Source organism: Rhinoderma darwinii, chromosome 3, assembly GCF_050947455.1.
Source record: "Rhinoderma darwinii isolate aRhiDar2 chromosome 3, aRhiDar2.hap1, whole genome shotgun sequence".
Taxonomy (NCBI): Eukaryota; Metazoa; Chordata; class Amphibia; order Anura; family Rhinodermatidae; genus Rhinoderma; species Rhinoderma darwinii.
Genome location: NC_134689.1, coordinates 277,200,365 through 277,213,282, shown reverse-complemented (window position 1 = coordinate 277,213,282; position 12,918 = coordinate 277,200,365). Strand labels below are relative to the sequence as shown.

The 12,918-nt window shown below is 43.7% G+C and overlaps 1 protein-coding gene across 1 annotated transcript in view; it reads right to left on the bottom strand.

Annotated features, from left to right (window-relative positions):
* Positions 1 to 12,918, bottom strand: part of NEDD4 (NEDD4 E3 ubiquitin protein ligase) — a 149,066-nt gene that overhangs the window by 100,254 nt on the left and 35,894 nt on the right. Inside the window, exons 4-5 of the mRNA XM_075857968.1 lie at positions 10,238 to 10,276; positions 8,933 to 8,986 (exon numbers count right to left, since the gene is read on the bottom strand). Of these exons, the coding sequence (XP_075714083.1) occupies positions 8,933 to 8,986; positions 10,238 to 10,276 (93 nt within the window). The remainder of the gene's footprint in view (positions 1 to 8,932; positions 8,987 to 10,237; positions 10,277 to 12,918) is intronic.

Sequence of the window (12,918 nt, the reverse complement as noted above, 5' to 3'; positions counted from 1 at the left end):
TTCTTCCATCCTGAAAACGTGGTTTATCTCATCAAACCATTGTTGTATGGAAGGAGGATCCCTGGATCTCCACTAAAGGGGAATCAAAAGTTTTGCAGTGTTAAGGAGATGGGTCATTAAATCATTCTTGGCTGGATGAAAGGAAGGATGAGGAGCCCAAATTAATATCAGGGGTGCCGGCAAGGATATTGTTTTCCCGGTAACGTTCCGAATGGTATCAGAGACTGTTCGCCAAAAGGGTTTACTAATCAGACACTCCCACCAGATATGTGTGAGGGAACCTGTATTCCGACCGCAACGCAAACAAGAGCTGTCAGAATCTAAATTTATTTTGTGTAGGAATTCAGGAGTTCTGTACCATCTGGCGAGCAGCCATGTGAGTGTCTCAAAATGGTAGCAACCGCGGGGAGAGACCAGGAGATGTTGAGCTCCTTTTCCCAAGCTGTAATGTAATTTGGTTTGGGGGTGGCCGAACGGAGGATTAAATATGAATATATTTCAGATAGGAGTTTAGTGGGTGTAGAGGGGAAGCATAGCAAGGTATCTAACTATGTGGGTTCAGCGAGGAAAGGGAATTTATTTCTAAATTGGAGGTAGAGAAAAAAAAAACAACTCACGACATGTCATATTTGTGCGCTGTTCGCGCATCACGCACCCATTGAAGTCAATGGGTGCGTGAAAATCACGCAGGTCACACGGAAGCACTTCCGTGCGAACAGCGTGATTCGTGCAACAGCTGTCAAACTCTGAATGTAAACAGAAAAGCACCACGTGCTTTTCGGTTTACAAACATCCAAACGGAGTGTCATAATGATGGCAGCTGCGCGAAAAGCACGCAGCCGCGCATCATACGCTGATGACACACGGAGCTGTTAAGTGCCTTTTGCGCACGACATGTCCGATATTTGTGCGTTGTTTGCGCATCACGCACCCATTGAAGTCAATGGGTGCGGGAAAATCACACGCAGCACTTCCGTGTGACGCACGTGATTCGTGCAACAGCAGTAAAAAGTATGAATGAAAACAGAAAAGCACCACATGCTTTTCTGTTTACAAACATACAGAGTGTCATAATGATGGCAGCTGCGCGAAAATCACACAGCCACGCATCATACGCGGCTGACACGCGGAGCTGTTAAGTACCTTTTGCGAGCGCAAAACGCCGAGTTTTTTGTGCGCGCAAAACGCACACGCTCATGTAAATCCAGCCTTAAGGAAGTTTTTCCTAGCCATCCATGAAAGGAGAGGAATTTTATGAAACTGTAGTTGGGACTTAATCTGACACCACATTATAAGTGCCCTATCTTCTGCACAATGTGATCCACGCTGTAATGTAGATTACAGCAGTGTTTTTTATTTAGAAAAAAGCTAAAATTTTTAGGAAATTATGATCTATTTTAGATTTGTGCTAATGACTTTCTTAATAGACAACTGGGCGTGTTTTTACATTTTGACCAAGTGGGCGTCATGATCTCGCGAGATTACGGAGATAAACGAGATTTCGTTTGCTGGAAATCTCAAAGAAAAGAGTCAGAAGTGTCAGGATTCTGAATACACATGACGTCCAGGCTGGATGATCATGTGTATTCATTATCAGGACACTTGATTAACGTTAATCTCTGTGTATGTGGCTGCACATTGCTGCTGTGTAAATGACTGGAGAGGAGTGTATGATGCTGACTGGTCACTGATTGGTCAGCGTCATACACGTAAACACGCCCAGTTAAAAACACAATACACGCCCAGTTGGACATACGAAAAAAAAACGCCCAATTGTCCATTTCAAAGCTCATTTGCATATATATAAAATAGCTCATAACTTGGCCAAAAATGAACGTTTAAAAAAAAAACAAAACGTTACTGTAATCTACATTGCAGCGCCGATCACATGCAATAGGAGATAGGGATTTGAGAATCCGGTGACAGAGCCTCTTTAAGTGTCCTGACAATTAATAGACATTACTTCCAGCCAGGACGGGACGTCTATTCACAATCCCGACACTTCGGTAACGTTTGTGTGGGACTTACAGCACAGCAAGCGTAATCTCGCGAGATCACGCTGTAACCTGTCATTTACAGTGTGATCTCGCGAGTTTATGCTGTGCTATGCTGTAAATTCCCACACAAACATTACCGAAGTGTCGGGATTGTGACTAGACATCCCGTCCTGGCTGGAAGGAATGTCTATTTACTGTCAAGACACTTCAGTAACGTTAATGTGTGAGTAAGTGACAGATAACGATGTGCTGAATAAATGAAAGGAGAGAAGTGTATGACGCTGATTATGACGCTGACCAATCAGCGTCATACACTTCTCTTTACAACGCCCACTTGGTCAAAAAGTAAAAACACGCCCAGTTGTCTATTAAGAAAGTCAAAAAACCTGAAGCAGAACGCCTCCAAACATCCGCCCATTGATTTCAATGGGAAAAATGGCACATTCTGACGGGCCACAAAAAAGAAGAGCAGGTCACTTATTGGGACGTTTTTGGAGCAGATTTTTATAGACTCTATAGAACACCAGCTCCAAAATCAGCCGTAAAAAGCCCCGCAAAAAAATGTGAGTTGCTCAAAAAAACCTCTGAAATAACAGGAGCTGTTTTCAGAAGTTTTTGAGTTTGCGTATGAATCCCCAAATTTTTATTGCCTTTTCTGGCCAATTAAAGGGGGCATAGGACTTAAGAGTGGTAATATCAGCAGGGGGTACGGAAACGTTGAGTATGTCAGATTTAGAGACGTTTATTTTGAAGTGTTAAATTTCACCATATTTACTAAAGATCCGCATAATCCGGGGGAGTGCGAGCAGTGGGTTGGCTATTGCTAGAAAAAGATAGTCTGCAAACGCAGCAGCAGTTGAATGTATAAAGTTGCCAACCCTCAAACCGTTTATACCATCAGATTGGCGGATCTGCTGTACAAGAGGTCCTATGGATAGGATAAATAGGGAGGGGGACAGGGGGCTGCCCTGTCTAGCACTATTAGGGTAAGGCCACACGGTGCGTTTATGTTGCGTTTTTAAACCGCAGCAAGTAATTTTTCAATAGAAGTCAGACTGCTGGACAATGGACAGACTGCTGCTATTATATTACAATGTACTTTTTGTGCGGTTGACTGCATCTTCATAATGTCCGACCGCATGCGGATTCACACAAGCGTGTGCGTTTTGCGCGCGCAAAAGGTCCATGTGTCATCAGCATATGGTGTGTGGCTGCATGATTTTCGTGCAGCCGCCATCATTATGACACTCAGTTTGTAAACAGCAAAGCACGTGGTGCTTTTCTGTTTTAATTCATAGTTTTGACACGGTGCAATCACGGTGCGTTTATGTTGCGTTTTTAAACTGCAGCAATCATTTTTCAATAGAAGTCAATGGTGAAATTTGTGTTTGTGCGGTTAACTGCATCTTCATAATGTCCGACCGCATGCAGTTAATGACCGCGATGCCAATATATGAACTATATACAGGAAGCACCTAACAAACTTCAATACGGGTGACAACTATGTCCATCAATTATTTCCTTTAAAAAAAACGCAACAGAACTGCAGCATTACAGAGACAGAAAAGGCATGCAGTTGACCGCATGCGGTTTTCAACCGCAACAAAACTGTGTCAACGACGCACCGTGTGGCCTTATGCTTAGGCCCCATGCACGTGCTTTTTCAGCCGGAATTCCCCAAAAAATCCACGGTAGAATTGCGGCTCCATTCATTTTTATGGGCCCATGCACACGACCGTGGTTTCCATGGTCGTGTGCATGGCCTAGGAGCCCGGACCGCAGAAAGAACGGACATGTCTTATTACGACCGTGTTCTGTGCTCATTCCGGGCTCATTGAAAATAATGACTGTGGCCATGTGCACGGCCAGCGATTTGCGGGCAGCTTGCGGATGACACTCCGCCAACGGCCGACCCGAAAATCACGGCCGTGCACATGGCTACGGTCGTGTGTATGAGGCCTTATACACCAGTGGCAATGAGACTGAATGAAACACCTGAACTCAACGATTAACCAGTTCAGAACTGGGCTATTTTGGATCCTTCAGGACCAGACACAGTTTAGCCATTTTTAGCACGCATTAGTTAAACGGCTATTTTTTATTTGTTCAGCTAGTGCTGTGATTTTTGCGCTGTTTTTTTTGCAGACAATGCAGGTTTTTTTTTTATACGTATCCTTTATGCTATTTTAAAATTTCTAGGCTTAAAGTTTGAAAATAGTAAAAAAAAAAATATGCTTTTTTACTTTTCAGCTAATTTTTTTTGGTAATCTAGTTTTACCCTAAAATAGATTTTTTATTTGTGATGGTCATGGTCTACGGTAAATTTAGATATATCACATGCCTATTTTAGGGTGATGGGGTCAGGGCTAGTGTTATGACAATGATTGGGGGGGGGGGGAGAGTTTCTTTTGGGTGGGTATTTTGTGTATTTATGTGCATTTTTTTGCACTTTAATTTTACTTTTATTTTTTTATTATTATGGTCTGTCCCTCAAGTGCCAGAAAAGACCTTTTGGGGACTTTATTTCTTTCTTCTTTTACACCTTATTTTTTCCACTGTAACAAAGGTTGCACAGCAGCCCCAGTTGCAGGGGAAATCCGCTCTCTAAGGGTCAGTTCACACGTTGCGTAAATACTGTGTTTTTTCCGCAACGGAATTCGTTGCAGAAAATCCGCAGCAAAGTGGATGAGATAAAACAAATCTCATCCCCACACTGCGTAAATACTGAGAGGGAATATCACTCAGATTAACCTGCGGTGCCGAATTTTATTCCGCAGCATGTCAATTGTATCTGCGTAAACGCTGCTTATTTGTTGATGGTTTTCGCCATTGAATTCAATGGGGAGGTAAATCCCGCAAAAAAATAGCAGTTGTTGCGGTTTTTTTACGGCAGGATCGCAGCGTACCAGTCGGCGTTCCTCCCTCCAGCAATGACGTTTCATCCCATGTGACTGCCGCAGCCAATCACAGGATGTAGCGGCGGTCACATAGGTTGAAACATCATCCCCGGAGGACAGCCTGTATGACGTCAGAGAGCCGGTCTCCCTGTGATGAAACGTCATCCCAGGAGGCCGGTTAAAAGCTGCAGTTTTCTGCAGCGGACATTTCTGGGCAAAAAACTGCACCACAGTTTGGTGCGCTTTTTTGCCGGGAATTCCCTGCGGCGCACTGGGCTGATATATTCGCCCCGTGTGAACACTGCCTTATAGTGACGATTGTCACTAGTAGGGCTGTGCTGGGTCTAGTTAGACCCAGCAGCAGCCTGCTGTTAATGGCACATGGCGATCATATGACCAGTCACATGATCACCAGGAGCAATAGTGCAATGCTGCTGCCTCTATTCATATACACAGCGCACATTGGGTACAGCGTACAATAGATCTGAGAAGATAGAAGCAGCGAAATATGCTTCTATCTTCTCCTGAGTGTCCCCAGCAGTCACTGACTGCCAGGGACCAGACATTCAGCTGCCCGATCGCTCAGGCAGCCAGTAAAACCGCACAGTAAATACTCTATGACGCAGGTTTTAAGGACCCCGACCACTGGATGTTTAGATACAGCCGGCGGTTGGGAACCAGTTGTGTCCCAATACTTTTGTCCATATAGTGTAGGTTTCTCTGTCAGTTTTTACACATGAGGCAGTTAGGCGCAGCATCTCTCAGAAATGCGCTGGAGATTCTGCACACAGCACTCAAACATAGTATAAACAGTCAGTATAAGTCAGGGGAGTTTTAGAACTCTGCAGCTAATCATTGTATGGACTCGCCTATTATAGCACCGCAATCCTGCTCCTTAAAATCATCTCTTCAGTAGCATGGGGGGACATACCGAGGAACAAGGAGGAGATGGGCGGGGAGAGGTGGTGTCTCCTAGCTGCCAGTAGGGATTTGATTGGTGATAATGTAAATCTGTAGTTCACAGGAAGTCCGACACACAGGAGAAATGACCTCCTGTCTACACGAGAGCATGGTCTATTCTAGTAGTCAGACTGAGATCACATGACAGCTGCCCATAATGAAAGGGTTCAAAATACATGGCTGCAACGGAGCTGGGAAGAAACGACACTTCTAGAATATTGCTAGTGAGTTAGCATGATCTGTGCAAGATAATATTTTGCCGGAGTGCTTCTTTAAGAACATCTTTTGTGTAGCCACAGCTGCTGGCTCTGCTGTTCCGAATGAAACATTTTCTAAATTAAGTTCACCATCGTTTGCGGCAACTAGCAGATGACCATGGGAAAAAAGGAAGTAGTATATGGTTTATGGTCAGTTCAACGTAGATAAATAACAAAATGTGACTCATCTCTATAGCAGAACTGCTCAGCTTTAGAGCCACTTTAATGGTTAGAATGGGGTTCAATTATGATTGCAAAACTGGAAACTCCTTGATATGTTCTTTATGTTATTCCTATTACACGTGGTGGGATTTTTAAAGAAAAACCCTGCAGGTGTGCAAGTTCACATTTACAGGATGCAGTTTATGGCAGGATGAAGACCTCAATGCAATGCAAACACAGGCTGATATTAGATTGTCAAGATGTGGTAAGCAGCCCTTCAAAAGACTCAAAGCTATGGTAAAATTAGATGTGTACTCCTTCTGTTGGTCAACGGGGCAATTCAGATGCCTCCAAGCAAACTGGAGGGCGGTCCACCGGAAAATGCATCAGCTAGAGGTAGTGGCATCCCGTCCATAGAGGTAGACTGGGAGAGGGCCCGGCAGTGAACTGCTTCTCCTGTTTCCAACACAAAGTTATAGGAACTATTCACATGGTGGGTCAGATCGTGGTTTACCACGAAATACAGCAATAATCCACAATTTGACAGCACCTTGTAAATCGACTTGTATGGTTTCCCTGCATAGAAATTATTACAGCTACAATTGCATTCAATAATAGCTTCCCCTAGTAATGGCTATATGCACCCACAGTACATTAGTCTGTGTTCTCAGTCAGGGGGTGGCCCATTCTAAGCTTTGCCATGAGGCCCTATGATCCTGGCTACAGGGAAGAAATATCCCACGCAGCCCATTGCGCACCACGCAGTCCATTGAAGTCAATGGGTGTGTGTTTTTCATGCACCAGTTGCTAAAGAAAACAATGAGGGGGCACCGAAAAAAACAAAAACACCTTCAGGTTTTTTTTGGGATGTAAAAAACACATGACATACGCGCGTATAGACGCAGACGCGCACCATACACTGATGAAACACGGAACAGCAACGCAAGACAGCTGCTGCAGTTTTTACGCGCGCAAAACTGACACGATCGTGTGAATGAGGCCTAACAGCAAGGAAAAATGCACCAAATCGCTGTAAAATGCAATGCGGTTTTCAGATGTGGTTTTTGGATGTGGTTTAAACCGCACCTCAACCACAACTTCTGAATACACCCTTAGGCCAGATTCTTACGAAAATCTGTTTTGCGTCTGCAGAAAACGCACCGTTATTCACGTGTTGCAGTTCCGTGTGCCATCAGTGTTTGTTCCGTGTGGCATCAGTTTTTCATGTCAGCGTTGCTGCACATTTTTTATTTTTTTCCTCCTCCGCATTTCTTTAGCAACTGGTGCATGAATCACTAGTGTCCGTGTGCTGTTCGTAATTTTCACGCAACCATAGACTTCAATGGGCTACGTGGTCCGCAAAACAGACCAGAATAGGACATGCAGTGAGTTTCACGCAACGGACGCACGAAGCGTGAAGAGTGAAAACGCATATCTGAATAGCCCCATTGAATTGCAAGGGTCCGCGTGCTATCTGTTTTTGCTTTGTTTTTTTTAACAGACAGCACATGGACTTAGGCTTAGTCCACACTGTTTTTATTGCATTTGTAGCATGCTTTTTTTTTTTTTTTGGTTATGAGAGAGCGTAGATCTACAAAAAAAAAAAAAAAAATGCAGTATAAACCCATCCACATGCAGTTAAAGGGTCTGTCCAACAAAACACATGTATCTCCAATCCACAGCATAGGGGATACATGTGTGATCGCTGGGGGTCCCAGCGGTCGGACCACAAGCGCTCCATTCATTTCTATGGAGAAGCCGGACACAGACCCCGGATGTCCCATGCTTCTCATGGAGCATTTCAGGGGACTTTCGGTCCCCTGTTCTCATCGCTGGGGGTTCCAGCAGTCGGAACCCCAGCGATCACACATGTATCCTCTCTATCCTGTGGATAGGGGATACATGTGTTTTGTGGGATAACCCCTTTAATTGGAAAATGCACAAAATCTCAGAAAAAACGCATGTAGTTTTCAGATGTTTTCTATGTGGTTCTAACTGCAACGTGTGAATAGACCCTAAAAAATACATTAGTTTAGGTAAGAGGTTTTCAGCCTGGAATATAGGAAAGGGGTTTTGTGCAGCTGCTTGGTTTATTTCAATGAGTATTGCCTAAACAGATTAATGACAAGAAACCTTCAGCAGTGTGAGGCGGGTAGTGTCAGCAGAGGTTTTTACCCTTCCAATGCGAACACAACGCCTTCTTTTACTGACAGCAATATAGATACCTTGAAACAATCAGGAACTGAAAGTATATCAGAAAGATGAATACCTTTTCATTATACCTGATTAAATAGGTTGATTTATCAGGCAACCAGTTTCACATAGAAGCAGTCACAGCGATCAGCTGATCTGGATCTTGGCATCCCTGGCAAACAGGCGATTTATGCTGGGGATGCCGCAACCAGCCAGGTATTTGTCCTGCAGCGGCGGCTGCAGGGAAACTGTAATATTCAGATGAATGACCGCCCATGTAATACATGTAGAGCTCGAGTCCACCAGAGCGGTTCTCCTTTCTTATTTATAAAGCGAGGTCCCTAAAGAAGTCATAGGGACAGGGGTTGTCTAAATTAAAATATACAACCCCTTCAAGACACAATCCCGGATTTCTGGAAGAGGATCTGCTTAATAAAACAATTGTCAATATAGTAAGGAAACATACCAAGCGGTTTTCATCGAATACTTCAAAGAGAAGTCTGTGCTTCTGAGGATACACCTGGAAATGAAGTTAGAAGAGACATTATAGAAATATATATAGTTCCTGGGAAAAGCTAAGACAGAATAACATGAACCTGTAGGTTTCAAAGATTTCAAAAAGTTTTAAAGGAATAGTAATTAATACTTTTGCTAGAATGTTAAAGGCCTTGTTCACACAGTATAGATTTGCTGCAGATATTGCATTTTTACTTTGATTTGCTGTGGTTTTAACCACACCTCAACCTTAACGTTTGAATGGCCCCTTAAGCCAAAACCAGAATTGGATCCAGAAGAGCAGACCTATAGGGTCTTCCTTTACATATTTCTTCTTTTTTGGTTCCGTTTCTGTTTTGGCTTACAAAATGCTGGCAAAACCTGCAGCCAAACTGCACTGTGTGTACACGCTCATCCACAAATCTCATCCACATGATGCAGAACATTTTTTGCACAGTTATCGAGCATCATGCGGATTTGAAAGCCAACATCATGCCAATTCTGTTGCGGCTGTTCACAGCGTAGTTAGCCATTGTCAACTTTGAAGGTGTGAAATCCAAAGTGGATGCGCTGCGTATTAAGGCGGAGTTCACACGGGGCGGATATGCTGCATAAAAGCATGCAGCATATTAACCCTGTGCGCCGCAGGGAATTCCGGGCGAAAAACCGCACCAAACTGTGATGCCATTTTTCGTCCGGATTGTCCGCTGCAGAAACAGGCCGGCCTCCTGGGAAGATGTTTCGTCCCAAGAGACCACTACAGCCTGTGATTAGATGCAGCGGTCACATGGGATGAAACGTCATCCCTGGAGGAATAAACACAGGCTTCTGGGTAGGTAGATGGTTTTTTTCTTTTAGAAGTTGCGTTTTTTTGCGGCGGAATCGCTGCAAACCCGTCGCAAAAAACACAACAAATAAGCAGTGTTTATGCAAATACAATTGACATACTGCAGAATGAAATGACGCACCGCATTTCAATTTGACCGTTTTTTCCGCTCAGTATTTACGCAGCGTGTATATGAGATTTGTTATATCTCAACCACTTTCCTGCTACTGTATTATGCTGCAGATGAATTCCGTTGCGGAAAATTCACAGAATTTGTGCAAAATGTGAACTGACCCCAAGTGTAGATTTGTTTTGGAAAAATCTGCAACAAAATTCGCTATGTATGTGGGTACCCTTAGAAGTAACACAGCTTTTTGCCAACCTGTGACGTTTGGGTGACATAGAAAAAAGAAGGAAAATAAGACATGTGGAAACAACTGAAACACTTACTCTGAGCAGTATTTCCTCATTCCATTTTGGATTAAGGCTCTGAAACAAGTAGGACACAAAAATATTAATCATAAACCTGTCACGCAAAAAAAAAATTAATTAAAAAGACTTCAGCTTGTGATGTTAGGCTACATTCACACGAGCGTATCAGATTCACGCATGTTGCGTTATGCATTAGTGTGCTTTGCGAGTGGAATGCGTTATTCACGCACTCGCAATACAAATTTAAAAAAAGATATATATATTTTCAATTTAATTGATGCGCAAATCACGCACCGCACACGGATGTGTGAAAACGCACCAATATAGGACATGCAGTAAGTTTCACGCAGCGGACTCTCGCTGCGTGAAAACTCCTGCATGTGTGAACGACCCCATTGAAATCAATGGGTCCGTGTGCTGCGCGTAATTTCCATGCGCAGTACACGGATGTTATTCACGTTCGTCTGAATGAGCCCTTAGTAGTTAGAATTACGCCTATAATCAGACAGTATCTTACTTATCAATATCGAGAATGTTTTCTACATAAGAAAGAAAACGGTCTCTCTAATGCCACCTATAAGAGACTACTTTCAAGAGCTGCGTCCAAGTCATCTCATTCAGACAAAATCAGAACCTCTGTGCTGACGAGAAGCAACAACCCCAAAACAGTGCTGTCTACAGATGAGTGTTTCTGGTTTGGCTATTAACCAGAGACATGTTTGAAGGCCCTATAAAGAGTTTGGACACTGACTTACATGAATAGCGTAGTAGACTACGGTACTGATTCCGTCAAAACGACGGAACCCTTGTACAACTGACACAAACGGAAACCATTTGCACATGACAGAGTCCGGGCCGTGAAAAACGGTCCGAGTGTCGGCCGCATTTCCCAGCCCAACCGCGGTACAGGTGAACAGGACTCCTGGCATCATAGACATTTTATGATGCTAGGAGTCCCAACCTCCGTACAGAACTTCTGTTACGTACTGAATAAAATGATACAGTACGGAACAGCAGTTACGCCGAGAGGCAGTGACTCCTACCATCATAAAACGTCTATGATGCCAGGAGCCCCGTTGACGTGTACCGTGGTCGGGGCCGACACACGGACCGTTTTTCACGGCCCGAACTCGGTCGTGTGAAAGAGATGCAAGAACAAAGGTCTTGTGTCTTCAGATCGTAGAAAAAAGGGGCCTCTACATGCATGCTCTCTCCATTGCACAGGTTGGGAGGTTCAGAAACAGCCGAGATTTAATGAAGACACTTAAAGGAACAGTGTCATCACAATTTTTTTTTTAATATGTTAAAGATGTTAGTGCTTTATTAAAAACGTTTATATTTGTGTGTTTGTGTTTTACTTTTTCTTATTTTTACACTTTTTCTTCCCTATGGGGGCTGCCATTTTTTTTTCCATTTCTGTATGTGTCGATTAACGACACATACAGACATGGAATACGGCAGCCACAGTCCCATAGGGACTGCGAACGGGTCCCGTCCCATCCACTTGTGTGGGAACGTCGCATGCGCCGCTCCCACACAGTCCAATTTGAAATGCGCGCCGTCCGGCGCCATTTTCCTGTGGACCGGAAGTCGCGGCCGGACAGTAAGATTACTACTTCCGGTCGCGGCTTCCGGACTTGTGCACTTGGACCAGCGGCAGCAGACGGAGCGGACGGGCCGGAGGGAGCCGCGGCGGCAGGAGCAGGTAAGAGATTTCTATGTATGTTCGTGTTTGTGTGTGTTTACTAGTGTATGTAAACCTTCTACACTGTGTGTTAGCTCAAAAAATGGCGACACACAGTGTAGGAGGTTAGACCGTTCAATCCCCTCGTTTATCCCGGCACTAGCCAGGATAAAGGAGGGGGGGATTCTCAGAGCTCACTAGAGCGAGTGCTTTTTTCCCAATTTTGCAGCAAAAAGCAATGTGGTTGCTTTACCACATGCAATGCTGCAATTTTGGGAATAGCTCCATCTAGTGACCAGCAATGGGAAATATTATAAATTAGAATCTAATTTATAATATTTCCTGACTCGTGAAAAAAATAAAAAAAATTTGAACAATGTTTAATCACCTACACACTAAATGTTTAATTAAAAAAAAAAAAACATGTTTTGCTGGCAACACATTCCCTTTAACCCCTTCCTGCTGCAGGCATTCTTCGGATTTTCACTTCCGTTTTTTCCTCCCCACATTCCAAAAGCTATAAGTTTTTTATTTGTCCGTCAACATGGCCGTATGAGTGCTTGTTTCTTGTGGGACAAGTTGTAGATTTTCACAGCACCATTTATTGTACCATATAATGTACTGAAATTTGCAGGAGAAAAAGGGATCATTCCAGGGGCGCTGCTGTGTGGTAGGAATAATAGGAACGAAATCCGGAGATAATTGTTATTCAATTTATTCGAAAAAGTGGCTACGCGTTTCAACGATGAACAATCGTCTTCATCAGGCCATGTGCATATTACATTGGACAAGTCTTCTATAACATCTGGGTTCAAACAAGACACGAGTGAAAAAAACCGCCAAATCTGTTAAGGTCAAGGTGCGCTCGACAGACTTGTCCAATGTAATATGAACATGGCCTGAAGACGACGATTGTTCATCGTTGAAACGCGTAGCCACTTTTTCGAATAAATTGAACAACAATTATCTCCGGATTTCGTTCCTATTATTCCTACCACACAGCAGCGCCCCTGGA